At 37.7% G+C, this 22,018-nt stretch overlaps 1 protein-coding gene across 3 annotated transcripts in view; it reads left to right on the plus strand.

Annotated features, from left to right (window-relative positions):
• Positions 1 to 22,018, plus strand: part of nlgn1 (neuroligin 1) — a 309,949-nt gene that overhangs the window by 103,288 nt on the left and 184,643 nt on the right. The window contains exons 5-6 of one of the 3 annotated variants that reach the window (XM_016282748.1): positions 1,079 to 1,891; positions 2,368 to 2,427. In XM_016282748.1, the coding sequence (XP_016138234.1) occupies positions 1,396 to 1,891; positions 2,368 to 2,427 (556 nt within the window). In that variant the 5' untranslated portion in view covers positions 1,079 to 1,395. Of the gene's footprint in view, positions 1 to 1,075; positions 1,892 to 2,367; positions 2,428 to 22,018 lie in introns of all 3 variants that reach the window. The other 2 variants (XM_016282749.1, XM_016282750.1) reach the window with 2 other exon arrangements.

The following is a 22,018-nucleotide window of genomic DNA, read 5'->3' on the forward strand; positions in this document are numbered from 1 at the left end:
GTGGTGGTACAGTAGTGCTCAAGACAAATGCCCCATTATAGTGGAACATAAACCCTATTGTAGAGCAGTAGAAGCAGAGGTGCTTTTCTCATTTACCGTGCAGAGCGAAAGCCTGTTCTGAATCCGCCCGTCACAGCGTCCACTGGGGAAGACTCACCCACAGTTATAAATGAACCTCTATTCCTTATTAAGACTTGTGTTCTGGGGGGGATCCAAATATAGTTCTTGCACATTTGCAAGGTTGCCACAGATCGGTGAGTTGACGAAGTGAGAATGATGCATTAAATCGATGTGGACAGTTTTGTGGTGCTGCTTTTACATATTCTGTTGCCTGTTGTCTTATTTTGTGCGTCAGACTTGGATTTGCAGTAATGAGAATAAAGAGATTTTGTCCAAGCCAGCCGTGATCACAAAAAACGACATTACATTTTGTTGATTACTTGGTATAAACTGCTCGGTCAATGGCATTTGTACTGCATAATAAACTTTTTTTTTTTAATATATGAAAGTTTGTCAAAAATTTCAGGGAAAATAAGAAAAAATTGAGTAGTCTGGCATAATATTTGATTATTTTCTTAAGAATATTTAAATATAGCAAAAAAAGAAAAAGAGCAAAAAAAAAAGAAAAGTATATTGTATGAAGCATGAAATAATTTTTTTTCTATGACTAAACACCCACAGATCGTAAAATATAATGTGGTGAGACTCCCAAAAACAAATAATATTTATGAATGAATAATTTGCGATATTTGAAGAAGTTTTACCTTTTACGACATTCGTGTTAGACCCCAGAATGCCCCCTGACAAAATGAGTTTCAATACTGTGTCTTAAGTACTGCTTTATTATATAATCACTTCAGCCTTTGAGTGTATTGGAGAAGTATTTGATTTGCCATTGGCCGAAACTTAGCTTAACTGTCTCAATGGGTCTGTGAAATAGATGCTGTGTCATGCCAGTGAGCTGTGATCCTAGAACATTCTGCTTGATAGCAGGCACACGAGATCACAGACACCAATAAAGCACCATTTTCCCATCTGCCTCACCACTAATTTTATTTTATTTTTTTATTTCCAGCAGGATATAGACCAACCACTGCACCAGGCTTGATTTATCTGTGGACAACCTGCCGCAAATGCCTCCCCCACCCCTGCCCCGCACGTAGCCAGGATGGAAAGCTACGTTGTCAGTAGAATGGGACCTGATGAATAGCTGGTTTTTGATGAAGATGTTGCTTGGATCCGAGTTTAAGTCCATGTGGGAATACTTGCCATGCAAAGAGGCTTTGAGATTTTTGACAGCTTCGCTTTCGGAACGTCTGGCATCTTGCGTTTGATCGTTTCTTTCGTGCAGGTGGATATAAACTAGTAGCGGGACTAGCGTGAAGAGAATCGAACATGCCCTTCCAACAACCAAACCGCCTGGGCGGCATCTGGCGGGCAATGTGTCCGCGACTAGGCCTCAGCGCTAGCCTGGATCTGCCATTCTTGTGTTGGATATTAGGCTTGACCCTGCACGCCCAGCTGGCGGCCTCGCAAAAACTAGACGAAACAGACCCCGTTGTCACTACAACTTACGGCAAACTGCGGGGATTCAAAAAAGAACTCAACAATGAGATCCTTGGGCCCGTCATCCAGTTCCTGGGCGTCCCCTACGCAGCACCTCCCACAGGCGAAAGGCGCTTCCAGCCACCTGAGCCGCCTGTTTCATGGTCAGATATCCGTAACGCAACTCAGTTTGGCCCCGTTTGTCCCCAAACCCTGCTGGAGGGCAGGCTACCAGACGTTATGCTGCCCGTTTGGTTCACCAATGGCATTGAAGTGGTGTCGTCCTACATACAGGACCAGAGCGAAGACTGCCTATTCTTAAACATATACGTGCCAACAGAGGATGGTGAGTTTATGTGCGGGCAGGACGGACCTGTCTTTGTCATTTCACTGTGTCAGTTTCCTTTGTGCAGAGTGTAGTGAGTGCAGCGGAGAAAAAAATTGCATGATCTCTGCATGCCCGATGCATGCCGCTGCTTAATGTGTGAGTGTGCGTGAGTGAGTGAGGCTGTACGTGTGTCCTAACCTTCCCACCATCCCTTGCACATGCAAATCTTTCTGTGTGCTGCAGCACGTCCATTTTAGGTGGTCGGATATCTTTTCCCTCCCTTTACTTGTTAGACAGACACACACTAGTGTAAACAGCCCATAAATGAACAATAAAGAGGGTATATTTTGTGCAGTACTCATGATGATGATGATTTAGGTCAGAGAACTTGTTAAACTATTCTGTTCCTCTTTCAGTCAAGTTGTGCTGTTGCATGCTCCTGATGTCCATAATGGACTCCCATGTTATTTTTTAGTCTTCTATTCATTTTGCAGTAAAAAGAATATCCAAGGAATGTGCCAGAAAACCCGGCAAGAAAATTTGTAGAAAAGGAGGTATGTATCCACCGACATGAATCCCAAAAGAGAACAGGCGAAGATCTCCCCCCACTTCTCTACAACACTCGACTCTCTGAGGTCGCATGTCAGAGAAGAAGCCATAATTGATTCCCACCACGAAGAGTTAACTGGGGAGACCGAGCTGTCTCTTAAATCAGATGGGCACACGTTGAATTTGCAGAGTATAATCTCAATTAAAAGAGATGGTATCTGGTTTTCATTGGCTTACACTGGCTGTATTGATCATAGCTTCATCAAGATAATGTCTCTAGCTCCTCCACCCTGACGTACCCTACCCTCCGAGCATCGGGTTTGGTGACAGCTCGACTTATATAAAGTATCCCGTTAATACGGCCTCCCAGGCGACAAGAACGATCATAAAACTTTTCAGCTGGACAACACTGTCCTAACTTCTGCTGATCTGACATCACAAAGTAATTGATGAATGAATAAATTAAATACATTTTCCGTGAAAACTTCCTATTTACCATACAGTGGTTAAAGGTATAGTTCACCCAAAAATAAAATGAAAAATAATAATAATAATTTACCGATCTTATGTTGTTCCAAAACTGTGATTTTATGTTGTTGAAAACAACAGATGTTTCAACTTCTTTGGCCCGTACATTGAAAGTCAGTGAGGTCCAAAACCACCAACCAGATTTGGAATGACATGAGAGTAAATGATGATGGAATTTAAATTTTTGGGTAAACTGTCCTTTATGTAACCCATCTGGCATTTTAATGGTTATTTACAGTTGAATCAATGGCATCGATCAAGGTCGAAATACTGTTGAATTTTGTTTTGATTTCACAAATCAAATCAACATTGACATTCTAACATAATTTCAACTTGCTTAATTTTCAGATCTTGCTCAAACTTCAATGTTGATTCAAAAGTGTTTTGTTAACCTTTGCACAACCCTTAGCATAAACATTTTCAACATATATAAAAACAAAAACCTAGTTGGTCCTATCTATTGTCGTCAGGTGTGCGGAGTTTAATTGTTAATTGATTAACATATTTTTTTTTAACATTAAAATGACAACTGGCAATACTTCAACTACATTTCTATGTTGAAGGTCACTTGCCGGCTGGGAAACTAATTCTCAGCACAAATCCAAAGCATATCCAATCTGTTCAGAAAATCTTAAAAGATCTTAGTTGGTGAAGGCCAGTGAGGACACAGATAGCATCTTACTTTGGGTTTATCATGAATGTTTAGTCCACAATGCAGAAACTGTTGTGAACTTGCTGCCATTATGACATTTCTAATTTCATTTGAAGCTATGTTTCCAGCATGCTGTATAATAAGACCCACCATCATCACAACTGTGGGATTGTTTGCAAAGAACAGTTGTCTCTCATGCTTGAAAAATTAATGGAGGCATTTTAGTTCAATTGCACCATCAGATGGAGTGGCTTTGAGAGGCGTGAGTGAGGAAGTAGCTCGGATTGAGAATTTCTAGGTAAATGATGTAAAAGCCCTTCTCTTTTCTAAGCATATCACACTCAATTCACGTCTTGTTTAATGGCTTATGTGCAGTTAGAGCCATCTTACGTTCAAGTTATGAAAATAATTGTAATTGATACGTCTTTTTGCAAACAAATTCTCATTTTCATTTAGGCTCCCCCATGCTGTTTTGGAAAATGTGTGTTTTGTGCTTTTTAATAAGGGGAAATACAGTGAGATTTCATTTTTGGACCTCAAGCTTTATGCTTTAATTGGATTTGAAATGTAGACATCTACCTTTAATTCATTAAATAGAAACCTTTGATTTCAAAAGCCTAATTGCGTTTACACTTCTAATAGATAAGAGCGGCGTTTAATAGTTTTTAGCAGCACAGTGTTGTCTCGATATCTTTCTGTAATTAACTCCCTTGAAACAACATGAACGGTTGCAGTGGCATTACTGACTTTAGGATGTTACTGTCAAGGATGAAGCTTGAAGCTTGTTTATTGGCAATCATAGTTCCATTAAGAACCTTTAACATCTACACAGTTTCTTTATTGTGGAAAAGGTTCTTTGAATTATTAAAATGTTCTTTACACTAAGCAAATAGTGGTTCTTTAAGAACTCTTTACTGAAAGGTTCATTGAGGAGCCAAAAGTGGTTTCTCTGTGGCATTGCTGCAAAAACCCACATTTGGAAGCTTTATTTTTTAAAGGGGTCATATGATGCTTTTTTAAAGATCATTATTTTGTGTATTTGGTGTAACCGAATATGTTGACATGCTTTAATGTTCAAAAAACACATTATTTTTCAAATACTGTACATTATTGTAGGTCCTCTATGCCCCGCCTCTCTCAAACGCTTAGTTTTCTACAAAGTCCCTCCTTCCGACAAGCGCAGTCTGCTCTGATTGGCCAGCTGACCCAGTGCATTGTGATTGGCCGAACACCGCAAGCACTCGCCGGAAATGTACCGCCCCTTACCATAATTGCGAGCTTCATCTTTCAAAATAAATGTAAAGACAGAGCCTGAAAGGGGAACAGAGTCGCGTGACAGATACAGTGATGAAGCTGGTCTCTCTCACGCTCTTTCTCACACACACACACACACACGATGCGCAAAACTCCGCATTTGAACAGTCAATAGCAAACACTTAAACTAATAACAAAACAGTAGCTGATTCAGAAGCACCAGATTGTCATAGCAAAGTCAGAATTACCTCCTCTCCTAGGTTCACCAAACGGTCGTCCATAAAATACATTGCTGTTCTGTTGTAAGTCATCTTAAAGATTCCTAAATGCATCTACTTTCGGCAGGCCAAATAAAGTGCTTTTGCTTTCGCCTAGAAACACACAGTGTCTCCCTGACATGGCTGCTTCAACACTAACTGCGGTTACTGAAACCACGCCTTCTTTCTTTGCGTGCACATTTGGGCGGCATTATGCGACTATTTCCACATAGTGAGGTAGATATGTTGTGCATCTTATCTATGCACAATCAGCTTGTAACACTCCAAAGAAAAAGGAAAACTTGAAATCGCATCGTATGACCCCTTTAAAGGTCGCAGACTGACGCGTAAATCAAAAACTATGTTGAAAAAAGACAACTGATTAAGCCCCGGTAAGCTATTAAAAATTAATTCAGAGCTTGTAACAGCCGCTTCCTTTAATGAAAATTTAATAGTGTTGGTTTTCATTTCTAGTGTGACACTGTCTGATGCTGTTTAGCTGTGTCACAAGAATTGAGTGACCGTCAATAAGCTCTCTCGCTCTCTTCCTGTCCCAGTTTTGCAATGGTTGACAGTAGTCCTAAGGGACGTGAGATGCTCGCAACGCGCTAAGACAGGAATGGATTTGCAGCACCACTGCTTCACTCTCCATATTTCCCTCTCAGTTTCTGCCTCCTCCCTTGAGATGGTCTGTAAAATGAAATTCGCTCCGTCTTGGCTGGGTGAATGGCGCACGGAGGAGCCAGGGTTAGCGGCGAGGGTGTAGATGAGCGCAGATGTCTGTTTGTATTGAGGCCGGGGGTGGTGCTCGCAGAAACTCTGGGAAAAACTTGATCATCCTGGCAGGGTGTAGAGTTAGAGGTGTGAGAAAGCGAGGCTGAGTTTGTGTCTGTAAGTAAGAGGTTTGTCACACTTGTTTTGGAGGCTTGCAGTAGATGGCGGAGCGTGGGCGGAAAAAGCCGCGGCATGACAGAGCAACAGGATTCCTCTGGTTCAGGGTTGTCCGACTCGCAAAGGAAATCAGATTGGAATCATACATACATGGGGTGATCAGAATAACCTGGACTTCGCTATAACTCACTGTGACTCGAATCAAATCTCGCTCGGTGGGATATGCAATGCTTTGAAAGTCAGTCTGTTGAGAAAAGTTCTGGTAATAATGTAGTTTTGAAAGTCTTTTATAGGAACATTATTCATCATACAGGTATATATTATCACGGTATACTGGAACCCTGGGGCTACATTAACTACATTTTTACATTTTTCAGAAGAAATTTGGAGTGGTGCTTGTTGGAACGAGTCTTGCCGCAGTTATGGTAGATTATTGCAGGTGGTTGCTAGGGTGTTTCTAGGGTATTCTGAAGTGTTACAAAAGCTGGTAAAATGTTTTTTTGAAGTTAAAAAAAGAGTAATGGAGTATGTTTTACCGGAAAATACTATTTAAAATTTCACGTTTTAATTCAATGTGTTACTTGCCGTTTCTTTGTAATTATTTGTGAAATATACTAGCAATTACTGAGTGAAAATTTCTTCTACACCTGAAACCTGGAAATCCAGGTCCAAATTTCACTCTAAAAGTGAATGAAAATATGAATATTAGGACTCATATTAGAACTTAGACTATTTTGTTGTCACGTTATTTCATTATTGACATTATTTAATGCATCTTGTATTGTCTTCTCTCAATATTTTGTATGATGATTTTCATTTTTGTAATATAGTAATTTGTATATAAAAACTATTTTTGAATAGTTTTAATTAAAATGTACATGTACTGATATTATTTGGTAATTTATTCATAGTGAGTTACAGTGAGGTACATTGCATGCAAAATTTTAATGGATGGATAGATGGATAGATAGATAGATAGATAGATAGATAGATAGATAGATAGATAGATAGATAGATAGATAGATAGATTAGATAGATAGATGCATATGACTCATGATATCAACACCTTTACTAAACAAGCCACATGATATAAAGTATCATTTCTATCTGTAAAACAAGGATAGAAAATGCAGCTAATTTATAAATTACTAACTAGTAGTAATTTGTAGTATACAGAATGTTTTAAAACTGTAATATAGTCTAGGTAGGCACAAAATGCTTTCCATGTATCCCCATTCTAACTGCTTTCTTTAGCAGTAACATTGTTCTGACTCTCGAATCTATTTGTTCAGAATCTATTTGAATATTGAATGCGTGTGTGGGAGTAAGACACAGTACTATTACTGTAGGCTATGCTTTTCACCATTGTTTCAGAGTAATTTTCTACTCACTTTGCTTTTGTATGAACTTCCTGTGTGACATGCGGGCCATGTTGCGTAGGGGATGACGTCTCAGTTTGAATCCGTAATGAGAGAATGGTTTCACCATGACTGATGAATACTAACAACAGACTGCTTTATCGTTTTATCCACATCTGATCACTGATTCAGTCCCACTCACACTTGTCCTCAGCCTTTACCACATCATTCTCAAAAAACAATCAATAGTCTATTGCATTCTTAAACTGCCCTGACCAGTCTTTCATCTGACAATGCAGATTTACATGCAAGTCATGCTTTAATGAAAGAGAACCTACAAGGCAGAATTTTTTTTTTTTTTTTTTAAGAATAATTTTTATTTGTGGTACATTTCTAGGATTTATTTCTTACTACTGCCACCCTTAGCTACTTGTTGTATAGAACTTTTGAATGAAAAGCTGACAAGCATGAGAATTCATTTAAAATAAATAGCTTCTCTCTTTTCTCTCTTGATTTGATACAACTTCAGTATTTTCCAGATAATCTTTCAGTAATGTGTTTTGGCTGTACAATGACAAATAAAAGCTAATGATCAAACCAGTTATTAAAAAAACTGATTAGATGTTGTCTGAATATGTTAAGTTTAAAACCTCCCTGGACTATGTTAGACCTCCCTGGACTTATTTTAATTCTTCATAAATTGATGTAGCAATGAATTAAACAACCTTCAAAGATGCAAATACAAATCTGAATACACTTTTGAGAAAATTTTATTTATTTTTTTATTTTCTTTAAGAATAATTTTTATTTGTGGTACATTTCTAGGATTTATTTCTTACTACTGCCACCCTTAGCTACTTGTTGTATAGAACTTTTGAATGAAAAGCTGACAAGCATGAGAATTCATTTAAAATAAATAGCTTCTCTCTTTTCTCTCTTGATTTGATACAACTTCAGTATTTTCCAGATAATCTTTCAGTAATGTGTTTTGGCTGTACAATGACAAATAAAAGCTAATGATCAAACCAGTTATTAAAAAAACTGATTAGATGTTGTCTGAATATGTTAAGTTTAAAACCTCCCTGGACTATGTTAGACCTCCCTGGACTTATTTTAATTCTTCATAAATTGATGTAGCAATGAATTAAACAACCTTCAAAGATGCAAATACAAATCTGAATACACTTGATTAAACATCAGTAGTGGCAATCATTGCTTTTATGCATTGATAAAACAATTCTCAGGTTCATTTAGTCAGAGTGCAAGAAATGTCAAACCTCACCGGAGACATGAAATATATTATTAATGATTTTAATACTAGAGAGGGTCATCTAAACAAAGATATGCATGTAAAAATCCAGTAAAAGCTAATTATTCTCTGCTCCAGAGCTGAGACGGATATTTGTACCAGCCTGGCACTCTCTAAATTTTGATTTCTAGTAGATTTGGGATTTCTGGTTGTATCTGAAAAGATAAATTGGGATTAGGATCATTTAGTTCTTGGCTGTTTTGCTGATTTATGACGCGTCTCTCGTCCTAATTTTGCGGACTTGGTTCTTAAATTCCCAGCCGCCCCCAGAAAATGTCATTATGTCCTTAATGTTTTGTTACTTGCTTATTGTAAAACTACAAGAAAATCAGTTCAAGCGCATGAATGGGGTTGTGTTCTTCAGCTCTGAAGCCGTTGGTCTGAACTGTAAAATTCCTGTGCTAAGTGTAGTGCCAAGTTGCTTTAATTACAGTTTATGCTAAAATGGAGGGTATTAAAGGAAACAGACTGGCGTGTGGCACCTGGCACTGCTCCCAGATCAGCTCATAGCATTTTCTCATAACGTAGATGACAACAACTGAACCTTGTGGAGAGAAAAAGCAGAGAGGAAGTGAAGGGACAGACTGTCGCAGATGGTGCGTGTGCAGGGGAGATTGTCTAAATGCCTCGTTCACCTTGAAATGACAATGAGAGGCTCGCGTTTGACCTAGAGCCTGGTGTTCCTTGAATACACAAACAAACCCAATGCATACAGTCTTGCACAAAAAAATGAAGTTTTATATACGAGTTGTTGTTTGCTTTCAGTAACTGAGTTTATTCTGAGCATTTTTAGGTTGCTTCATTCCTTTTATCTGCAGCACTTTTCTGAAAACTAGTTACTGTTAATGGTTATTGATGACAAAACCCTTTGGGGAGAAAGTAATAGAAAGCTATTATGCTACATGAAACTATGTAGTCAGCATTTTCAAAGGTGATACTGGAAATTGTTTGTAGAGTTGTAGAGGCAATTTGTCACTATTTTGCTTGTTTTGATCAACAAATCCAAAATTTCACAACAGTGTTTTTATTAAATGACACCAGCCTACACAGAATGCGAGAGTTAGCAGCTTGAGGTCCCAGAACAGGGCATTATCATGTTGTAATTATAATAAAATGAATGCAAAGCAAAAAAAAAACACTATCCTTTTTAATGGTTAAATAAAATTGTAATAATCAAAAAAACGTCTAATTAATTCATGAAACTTAAACAATTGAACAACAATTTATCAAAAGTTTAACAAAAATTACATGTTTGGGGTAGGGTTGTGACGGTGAGGAAGTTTTCCCACCAGTTAATCGACGTGTGACAACACCGGTATCACCGTGGGGGCGGGGCTTTCCTTCGCTTTTAAATAGCTTGTAAAAGCTGCGTGCGCATTTTACTTTCACTTTGAAATAGCGGCAATTCGGCGTAAAGCAATTGATCATTTTTAGTTCGTTAGAATTTTTCCTCGCTTTCCGTCGCTTTTAAATAGCTTAAAAGCGGCGTGCGCATTTTACTTTCACTTTTGAATCAGCGGCAGTTAAGCGTCATTTGCTTGAATGCAACAACAAAATACAACGTCAAACTCACTTAAGCCTATATATAAAACATAGAACTTTTATTAACAAAACAAATACGCCATGCTATAGGGCAGGCTATGCCTAATATAAAATAACAAATAATTTTACATAAAGTTTAAATAGGTATACAAAACTGGAAATAGGCTAAGTAAACATATATAATATATAACCAAATAAATAAGAAACGTAGGACGTTTATTAGCAAAACGAGTAAGAAAGCTTGGAGGCACACCTTGATGTCAAATAAAATAAATAAATAAATGACACTAAGTTTAAATAAAGTAAAAATCAGCAAACAATGTGGAACCAATTAAATAAGAAACAAATGTTTAAAAAAAACATCCAAAATCACCTTAGATAAACGGCAAAAGTCAACAGGTTTATCAAAATCCAAAATATTGCCAAACAGGAGTATATATTTCTGCCATAATGTCTTCAAGTTAAACCGAACTTTTATTTTGACGGGTTGCCGTGAATACCTTTACATTCATGTGTTTATATGATATGAGGATAGTTTTGAAATGAAACGGTCAAAAGCTCATGAAGTGAGTTCTGGAGATGTTGTTCATGTATTTATGTCCTCATTAGTGAGAGGATAGTTTTGAAATGAAACGGTCAAAAGCTCATGAAGTGAGTTCTGGAGATGTTCATGTATTTATGTCCTCATTAGTGAGACTGCAGTCGCTGAAATCACAGCGAGAGTCACGCACGCTTCAGTACGAGTAGTAAACAAAACCGCGCGTCTGCGCCATTCATTAACACATAGACATGCAGAATTCATATTTAAATAGTCGTTTTGCGGCTTAATATTCACAAATACTAGTGGAAGTGGGAGTGTGCTCACTTGTGTGCGCGCATCGGGGCGGAACTCCGCTGTGCGCAATACAGAGAGCGCGACCATGTAACGTAGAGACAGAATTGACATGCCGTTGTGTAAATAAGATAAATAACATAAGGCTATTTCATTTGTTTAATAAAAGAACAAGGTATAGACCTGTTCTATATGAAAGGTAACTTTAAATGACTTCTGTTGTGATCTGGTGCTATGGAGAAAATAAAATTAACTTGACTTTCAAGGGGGCAGGCAGCCCCCCTAATATAATGGCAGGGGAAACACTGTACCCTTTAAGATATCTTTTGCATCTTCATATTTTTCATTAAAAATGTTATTTCACATTATTTAAGTGTTAGCACATTTATCCCTTATTCTCATTACTTTAATGCATTTGGTATTGTCTTTCTCAATTTTTTAAAATGATTTTCATTTCTGTCTTTTAGTCATTTTTATGTAATTTTATTTAATGAAAATATATACATTTGTTCACGTTGTATTCGTTATTTGTATCCAATCCAATTTTATCCATAGTGACTTAGTGACTTTTATCCATAGTGAACAATGAGGAAGTTCACACACAAAATCAATTAGTTTGATCTAATTGTAGGCAGTACAACAAATTCAACCATGGTATATTTGATTTATATATTAATCCATTTTCCATTTCACAGTAATGAAAATGAGACTCTGTTTTTGCATTACAATATTGAGAATTTGGTAGTAAAATGAGCTCACTTGTGAAACTAATATCACAATGTTACAGTCTTAAAATTCATCATAGTACACTTTCACACAACGGGGCACTATTATGTTGCAATTAAATAAAACAAATGCAAAAACAATGCTACTTTTGAAATACAGATGTTTGATCCAGCTTTGGAGCTGCCAGTATACGTTTCCATTCCAAAATGTTATGGTATGTTACCTTCTAAGATACCATAGCTTAGCCAGTTTCAGTCAGTATTGCTTGCATGTGCCAAATAAAACAATCCCAGAATGCATTGCAATGAGCTGAGGGAATAAAAATCATATAAGGCGGCAGATGAGTTGAAATTAATGTTGGTTTTAGTGCTTTGTATAAATAAAAATAGTTCAGTTTAATTCTGAAATTATTTTACACAATATTTGTGACTATTCAATGTTTTTATGCGTATAATGCTTATTAAAGTACTGTGCTGTTTTGCTTAGCAACATGCTTAACAAATTAAACCACTATTGACATCCATTGTGAGTCTTAGTAGCTTGTGTAACATATATTATTTAGAAATGTTTGTTTTAGTTAGGCTGTTGTCTAAGTAGAATAGACAGCAAAGCAGCTCACTAGATTTTAAAACCGTGCTAAACAAAGAAACATTATGAGTCAGAATCCGAATTGAAGAACGTCTAAGCACTTTCCACACCCCTAAACCTTTCATTATTGGTTTTGAAGTTAAGGCCAGTAATTAGTTTCACTGATCCTAGGAAGTGTAACTAATTGGGATAGGTGCGCGCCAGTCAAGTAGAACAGTAGTTATGTGCTTGTGATCTTCCAGACTGCAAAACCCAAATTAAGTCCAGCCCAACACAATCAATGGCCGTCTTTGTATTTGCTGTCACAGCTATGATTGCCGCAGACACTTCTGGACCTCTAATTAGAGCGGACACATCGATAACTCATCACTCCCTTCATTAAACATATCGGCGGCCATGCGGCCGTCTCGGGGCAGTGTCACAGCAGGGTTTTGCTGCTTCAGTCGTTCGCCACGTCCTCCGCCGTCCTTCAGAGCTGTATGTCATTACTGAAGGGGTCATTTAATCACAGAGAGAGATCATAACGAGCAGAAAGAGGCAAAAGTAACACGCGTCCTGCAGACGGCCCCCCATGCACAGGTACACAGCCTCTGAATAATGAAGGACAGGAAATCACATGAATGGGCCACGGTTAAATGAGGGAGGAGTCAGGGAGAGAGATAAGTAGAAATCAGTGTTCTTGAAGCTACTTTTGAAACTAGTTTTTCAAGCTACTATAAATTATAGAAGTTTGAAACAGTACAAGATACTAATAAATATAAGCTATTTTAAAGTATATAATTATTAAATATATTCAATTTTGTCTTTAGTACTTAACTGGCAAAAAACGATGACTTGAATTTGGGCAATAGAGTGATTAAATTTAGAAGATAATATATATATATATATATATATATATATATATATATATATATATATATATATTAATTAGTGCTGTCAAACTATGTTTTGCCCCTGTTTATGTTCCTGCGTTCCCTTATTTGGTCATGTTCCTGTCCTCGTTTAGTTAATTAGTAATTCGGTGCACCTGTGTTTGGTAATTGTCCTGTGTTTATAAGTTCTTGTCTGTGCATTTCTCCTCTGTCGGGTCTACTTGTTGTGAACGTCATCCTTGTGCTCTGTATCTCCCTATTGGATCCTTAAAATACTCTCGTTCTGTGAAATCTCCACGTCTCTTCGTTTCCTCGTGCCCGTGCTCCAGCGAATTGTGACCGTGTGTATACTGTGTATATTTATTATGTATATTTAAATACAAACACACGCATGTGTATATATTTAAGAAAAATTTTGTTTATATATTACATATATTTCTGTATAATATAAGAATCTGAATAAATGTATAAAGAAAATGTATAAACTTGTAAATATTTTCAAAATATATACTGAATGTGTGTATTTATATGTACATAATAAATATACACAGTACACATACATATATAATGTAAACAAAAACTTTTATCTTGGATGTGATTATAGTTGAATAGTGAATAGTTTGACAGCATTTATTTATATATATATATATATATATATATATATATTAGGGGTGTAATGGTTCACAAAATTCGCGGTTCGTTCGATATGACACAGTGGTGTCACGGTTCGGTTTGGTACGTTCGGTACGGGGATATATTGATTATGTCGCAATGTTAGAAATATTTCTGTTTTAAACCATGAAGGCGAGCCAATGGATATATCACACACAAGCAACATGCAAACTTTGCGCAAGAGTTATGCCGGTGAACGTCTTAATCTCAGGCAATTTGCTATGCAGAAAGTTAAAGTAAAAATGGACTGACGGAGTAATGACGGAGCTTTCGGCATCTGATGCTGCATATTCTTTTTAGAGATCTACTTCAACATGTGCTGATATCAGTATATAGCTAACTGTTTTAATTCATTCCCTTAATGCTATGCAGAAAGTTAAAGTAAAAATGGACTGACGGAGTAATGACGGAGCTTTTGGCATCTGACGCCGCATATTCTTTCAGAGATCTACTTCAACATGTGCTGATATCAGTATATAGCTAACTGTTTTAATTCATTCCCTTAATATTTCTAATATTACATAGTGAAAAAAAATGAGAAGAAACATTTCGTGTTAAACAGGTTGTTTTTGAAAGTCGGTGCTTGAAATAAAAGCTTTTTATTTAATTGATTTTTATTGATGACTTTTGATGATTGGTGTTAATATTTTTAATTGTAGGCCTATAATTAATTCTATAATAGATGTTTTAAAATAGTAAATAGCTCGCAGCACGTCAGTTATTTGGTAATTATTGCGAGGCAAATTGATTGTAATTTTAATATAATAGTAAAAGTAACTTCATAATAGTCCTAATAAAAATAAGAATATAACAGGTCTACATTAATTGGAAATGCCAAATATCTTATTATTGCCAACAATTGATGTTTTTGACAATATCTCTGGCTGTCGTCGATACAAGATCATCGTCTTTCGATGCAACCTAGCAAGGGGAGGTTATCACAGGGTCTATCACAGTCCATGTTCTGCGTGCCCGTCCGCTAACGTTATGCCACTGGGCAGACAGCACGTTGCCTGTTACGTCTTTTGGGCTGCCTTGTTGAGCAGTCGTCGATACAAGATCATCGTCTTTCGATGCAACCTAGCAAGGGGAGGTTATCACAGGGTCTATCACAGTCCATGTTCTGCGTGCCCGTCCGCTAACGTTACGCCACTGGGCAGACAGCACGTTGCCTGTTACGTCTTTTGGGCTGCCTTGTTGAGCACAGTGAGAACATTATATTTCACGCGCTTTAAGCTCTTTTATTTTCCAGATGTAATAGGACTAGTCCAACGAATTGAATCGTTCGGTTTGTAATGTGTGCTGAACCGAAAGCCTCGTACTGAACGGTTCAATACGAATATGTGTATCGTTACACCCCTAATATATATATTAATATTAGGGATGCTCCGATCATGATTTCTGCAACCGATAGTGAGTACCGATTTCTTGTCATGGTGATCGGCCGATTCTGATGCTTCAAGCTTTATATAGACGGTTTCATCGGCCACATGCGCCTGGCCCGAAGTTAACTTCCAGTCTGTGTTTGTTTATCAGTCTGGCTATGGCGCCGGCTACAAACGCAGTTAAAGTTAAGGAGATGAGCAGACTGAAGTTGTTAATCGGCGGGTTCGGGTAATAAAAAATGCATTCTGATTATTTGCAGGTGAAAAAAATAAGAAGGAACATCAAATATGAAGTGTCATGCAGGGAATTCTGGGAGTGTCAATTTAAGGTTTTTCACTGACTTTTTATTTTTCACTTCCAAAAACCGTATTTCTAACAGTAATTTACTGTAAAATTACATAAAAATTTTATTACATTTACCTCTTCATAGTGTGCAATATTATGTCTATTGTGCAACATTCCTGTGCAATATTTGTCCACTCACTGGAGCCTTTAGAATGCAAACAATGCAACATATACATGTTTTCTATTATGTACCAACTGTGCAATAATGAGTGCAATACGATATTAAATAAGGCTTACAAATGCACTATCGCCTTGTTTGTACTGTCATTGTATTGTTAAAAAGCATACGGTTTATCGCTGACTGTATTGCAGACAAGGCTTAACTTTGCACTATCGCCTTGTTTGCATTGGCTTGTGTATTGTTTGTCTTGTATTGTGTAGTGATAACATACTTTATTATTACTACTTTTTTTTTGTATTACAGATGTTTAAGTTACATGTGACTGCACTGTTAGGATTGCTCACATTTCACTATACTTGTATAGTGACAATAAATGAATCTTGAGTTTATTCACCGTATATAGTATGGAAACTTACTGTTAACCAATTAACAGGTTTTTACTGTAGTATTTTTACAGTCTTTTACTGTTGTAACAAGTCATCCACTGAAGGCGAGCGTAAGTGAGAACCCACGTGCAATTTATTTACAAGGTGATCCAAACAATAATCCAAACTTGACTTGACATGAACAGACTTGACGAGGCATAAACAGACTAGACTCACTGACACACTGAAGCTACTTATAGGAAACAAGAGGGTCACATGACAAGAACAAACCAGTGGGAAACAAGACAAATGACGCAGGCAGAGAGGGAAGCCATGGCGGTGCAGGCAGAACAGGGAGGCATGGCGGTGCAGGCAGATCGGGGGGCCATGGCGGTAGTTCATGGACGGCCTCCATGGCCGTGACAGGGCAGGTAGTGAGTTCGTGAACGGCCTCCTTGGCCGTGGCAGGACAGTCTGCGAGTTCGTGAACGGCCTCTGTGGCGTGACAGGGCAGACAGTGAGTTCGTGAACGGCCTCTGTGGCCGTGACAGGGCAGTATTATTTCATATTACTATAATACAAAATAATATTGATGTATTATTGGTATTTGTTGTGTTATAGAAATGTTATCAATAACTTGCATAGCTACAAATAGGATGTACAATTCTGCAAAAAGTCTTAGTGAATCTGCGGTCTTTTCTGTTGTTTTTTTATTTTATATAAATTATAGATGTGTTATGGCTATAGCCTTTATATATATTATTGCGTGAAAAAAGTCTGCAAAATACATTTTTGACTCTTTCTTTATTTTTCTTTTTTTAACCTCTACAAGTTAATTTTCAAGAACTGTCCACTAAAAACAGTTTCACTAATATTGACTTCTGAAATGTTTCAGGTGGTGAAAGAAAGTGGACATTTTTGTTGTGTTTGGTTATTACCTCAGTTCGCTGGACTGTAAAACAATAGCATATTAGAAAACATATAGCAGTGTAGCGTTTTTTATGCTATACAGCTGCACATTAGAAAGTTTCTGGCTTTGAAAAGAGCTGAGGCACTGTCACACTACTGAAAAATTTAAATAAGTTAGTAGTGCTGCTACTTTTAGTTTGTTAAAAAATATGCAAAAGCAGTGAGTGCAAGAGGGAAAAATAGGAAGAAATAATGATGGCACAAAGAAAGAGAGAAAGAGCAATGTGTGGCTTGAGCTTGTGAGTGGAGGGTCGGCTAAACAGTGCTGGAGACTGAGAGGGACTTCACCTTGAATATTAATGACGGTTTAAGCCCATCAATTCTTCACTGTGGCAGTTCTTGTAAGTGCAGACCGCTGCGGCCACTCCATCTACAGCCCTTTGCAATTATTTCTCTGTGACAGGAGACACTGTCATTTAGAGCAGAATTAGATGCATAGACACAACTAGTTTTAAAACCAATAAGTTTATTGCTGTATATCAGTATATCAGTTTAATGCTGATATAACTGAGGAAATTTCAAGCATTCAGTCTAGTAAAAACTACAAACTTCCCACTTCCAACTCTTAATTATGCCATACTGTATTTGGTTTATACATACTGATCTGATGATACTTGTTGGTATTTTTAAAGTGCAAATCATCTCTCAAAATGAATGTGTGATGTTACACAGAGCAGGAATAAAGTGGGTGAGAGAAAGAGATGTGTTAGATTGAGACTCAGAGGTGTGCAGTCGTGACAAACTACAGTCTGGAAACTAGCTTGATTGTGTCTCTCAGCATGTATTGTGAACAGTGAAGGGAGCTGTTGTGAACTACAGGATAAAGAGATTAGGGCTAAGCAATAAAGCTGAATATATATCAGTGGTCGACCGATATGTGCTTTTTGACAGCCGATGTCGATATCTTGGAAAGCAGGTTGGTCGGCGGCCGATATAAAGCCGATATAATTTTATTTATTTTCATTAATATTCAAGAAATTTGAAAATGGATTAAAAAAATAAATGTGTAAAATAAACATACTTATACTTTAGATGACAAAGTACAAAATGACTAAATATTTAATAAAAATATAATTAAGAAGGAAGTAAACACTGTAACCCAGTGGTTCCCAAAGTGGGTGCCGTGACAACTGGCTAGGGGTGCCGCAGAATCTCAGCTTTTTACCAATTTAAACAGCCTAAAATAATTATCGTACCATATAATAACCTTTTACAGTATATATTTAAAAAAATATATCAAAACACCAACATATGAGCATGTCCAAACGAAAATAAGCAGAAAAAAAACATATATTTCATGCATATTTAAAGTTTAAATATTGATTTACCGCTAATTGGACCGTTCGAGAATCGCCCCGCTCGGCTCCTCCCTTTGTACTGGTGCGCGCTAAATTTTATATTTCACGCAGTGATTAACAGGATAGGGCAAAGATGGATAAATTGATAAGTTTAAACAAATGAAAAGCAGAAACGTCACAGCGTTGCCAACCGCGGAATTGGGCTACTTTAACACTGTTGCTGCGGGTTGAAGCGACTCCAATAACATGATATTTATTTTACCCCCGAAACGCGATTTTTAACTGGGGACCCCCTCGAAACGCCATTGGGCTAGTTTTGAGTAGCGATTAGGTGGGTTTTCTTGTGAAAACCTGGTGACCCTGGTCACAGCCCAGAAGACCAACAGACATCAACCCGGAACCACAACTGCCCCCAAAAAAGTACAATCAGGCAGTACAGTGAAAGCTACCTGACTTACGGTTTTACATGGATCAGAGATGCTAGCTGTCCGACATCTGAATGCCTCGTCTGCAGGGAAAAGCTATCAAATGCAGCAATGGTACCAAGTAAGCTGAAGAAATATTGATTTACCGCTAATTGGACCGTTCGAGAATCGCCCCGCTCGGCTCCTCCCTTTGTACTGGTGCGCGCTAAATTTTATATTTCACGCAGTGATTAACAGGATAGGGCAAAGATGGATAAATTTATAAGTTTAAACAAATGAAAAGCAGAAACGTCACAGCGTTGCCAACCGCGGAATTGGGCTACTTTAACACTGTTGCTGCGGGTTGAAGCGACTCCAATAACATGATATTTATTTTACCCCCAAAACGCGATTTTTAACTGGGGACCCCCTCGAAACGCCATTGGGCTAGTTTTGAGTAGCGATTAGGTGGGTTTTCTTGTGAAAACCTGGTGACCCTGGTCACAGCCCAGAAGACCAACAGACATCAACCCGGAACCACAACTGCCCCCAAAAAAGTACAATCAGGCAGTACAGTGAAAGCTACCTGACTTACGGTTTTACATGGATCAGAGATGCTAGCTGTCCGACATCTGAATGCCTCGTCTGCAGGGAAAAGCTATCAAATGCAGCAATGGTACCAAGTAAGCTGAAGAGACATTTAGACACAAAACACCACGGTTTATCTAGCAAAGACATAGAATACTTCAAGCGACTAAAAGCACAAAATGTTAAACAGAACCAACAAATGATGTCATGTGTGCGTGTGTCTGAGAAAGCTCAGGAGGCAAGCTTCTTAGTAGCAGAGCTAATCGCAAAATCAAAGAAGCCCCATACCATTGCTGAATCACTCATTTTGCCAGCCTGCAAGAAAATCGTAGGAGTAATGATAGGGAAGGACGCTGTCAAAGAAATGGTCAAAATCCAGTTATCTGACAACACGATTAAACGTCGTATTGACGACATGGCTGCTGATATAGAAACACAACTAACTGAAAAACTAATCAAAAGTGGCAAATTTGCACTCCAAATTGATGATTCTACAGATTGCAGCAGACACTGTCATCTCCTGGCCAGTGTGCGATATACTGATGAGGAAATAATTTCGGAGAATTTCTTTTTCTGCAAAGAGCTATCTAGTCGTGCAACAGGGTAAGAAATGTTTACTGTCATCAATACGTATTTGAAAGAACGTGGTCTCAACCGGTGCATGTGTCATAGTATTTGCACAGATGGAGCGGCATCTATGACTGCAAAAGTAAAAGGACTGATAACTATGGTGAAGAACCAAAACCCAGATGTGCAGATCACCCACTGCATGCTGCACCGTGAAGCACTCGTCGCAAAAGCAATGCCCCCAGACCTGACTGTAGCATTAGAACAAGCTGTCAAAATTGTGAACTACATTAAGTCACGACCTTTGAAGTCCCGATTGTTTACCATACTGTGTGATGAAATGGGGTCTGAGCATCAGAGCCTGCTACTGCATACGGAGGTGCGCTGGCTGTCACGGGGCAAGGTGCTTTCCCGTATGAGCTTCGACATGAACTCGACATGTTTCCCTTAACAGTAGAGGACCCCGCTCGTAAGATCTATTAAAATCTATAGCTGCACATCTGAAAACGCTACAGGAAAGGTTTGAGTTTTACTTCCCCGCTGCTAATGAAAACTTTGACTGGATCTGTGATCCTTTTAACCCTCTCGCATCAGAATCGGCAAAGATGTTGCCAATCAAAGCACAAGAAGAACTGGCAGAACTCTGTATGGATCGCACTTTGAAATTAAAATTTGGAGAAATATCTTTGGATGAATTTTGACTGCATGTGGGACATGAATACCCATCTATCTCAGAATGCGGCATCAATGTGCTGTTGCCGTTTTCAACCTCTTACTTGTATGAGCTAGCCTTCTCATCCATGGCATACGTGAAAAACAAAAAAATGCAGCGCCTGTCAGTGGAGCACGATCTACGTGTTGCACTGTCCTCAATCTACCCACATATCAAGAGGCTGTGCTCGCAAAAGCAGGCACATGTATCCCAATGTATCGAACCCATGACCTTTTGCGCTGCTAACGCAATGCTCTACCACTATTTAGATTTTAGGTTTTAGAACAACTTTGGTGAAAGTATGTGTGTGTGTATATATATATATATATATATATATATATTTATAGTGGTATTTCAACCTTTTGACAATAATTTATTTTCCTCGTGTATTTCTGATAAATCTGAAATCTGTTTATTTTATTTTATTTGATTATTTGTAGATGAGTTGTCATATCAGCCAAAGTTCAGTCAAGTGAATAAAATCATATATTTTGCGTATTGGATATATTACCCAGCCCTAATTTCAATAGGGTTGTTTGAGGATAAAATATGGCCAAGATGAAGCTCTCATGTAGTATTTGACATCATAAGAAATCCAAATGAATGGGCCTTAATAAGACCGATAGTGATATTTCCTGTCTGATAACATGATGCGCTTTGTGTGTGAAATTTCTGCTAAATTAACTGATAAAAATTATACACCAGATTCATATCCAGCCAAATGCCTCTGCGGTGCCATCAGAGGATGCGAAATGCAATTAATAACGTTATCGATCTCATCACGTGGTAAAATATTAGATGATCTACAAGAACTCTGGTTAAAAAAAAGAAAAATGTACAAATGATTGGCATTCACTGATGAGATCATTTAGCCTAAAGCAAAGTCTGCACATTTCCAATTCCACCTACACATATTTATTATAAGAAATAGATGTGTGTATGAAATGTGTGCAAGACAGATTATGTTTGTAACCCTGAACATCACAGTAACACAAAATGGATGTGCATTTGAAAACAATTAAAATCCTGCTTTCAGGGCAAATACTGTACAATAACTTCTGCTAGAGTCCTTCTAAAGCTCATTCGGTTTCCTCAGACTTTTAGGACATCTCTATTCTCCTTATATATGAAAAACATATATAAACTGAAAAAATATATACACAGCACATTTAACTCACATTTGATTAATCTATCTATCTATCTATCTATCTATCTATCTATCTATCTATCTATCTATCTATCTATCTATCTATCTATCTATCTATCTCTAGTTAAAAGTGTTGTGTATATATGTTTTTCTGTGTTGCAAAGACATCTATAACTGCAATTGCTTTTGTAAACCATATTAAAAACTCCTAAG

Source organism: Sinocyclocheilus grahami, unplaced genomic scaffold (assembly GCF_001515645.1).
Source record: "Sinocyclocheilus grahami isolate Dianchi unplaced genomic scaffold, SAMN03320097.WGS_v1.1 scaffold165.1, whole genome shotgun sequence".
In the NCBI taxonomy this organism is placed as follows: Eukaryota; Metazoa; Chordata; class Actinopteri; order Cypriniformes; family Cyprinidae; genus Sinocyclocheilus; species Sinocyclocheilus grahami.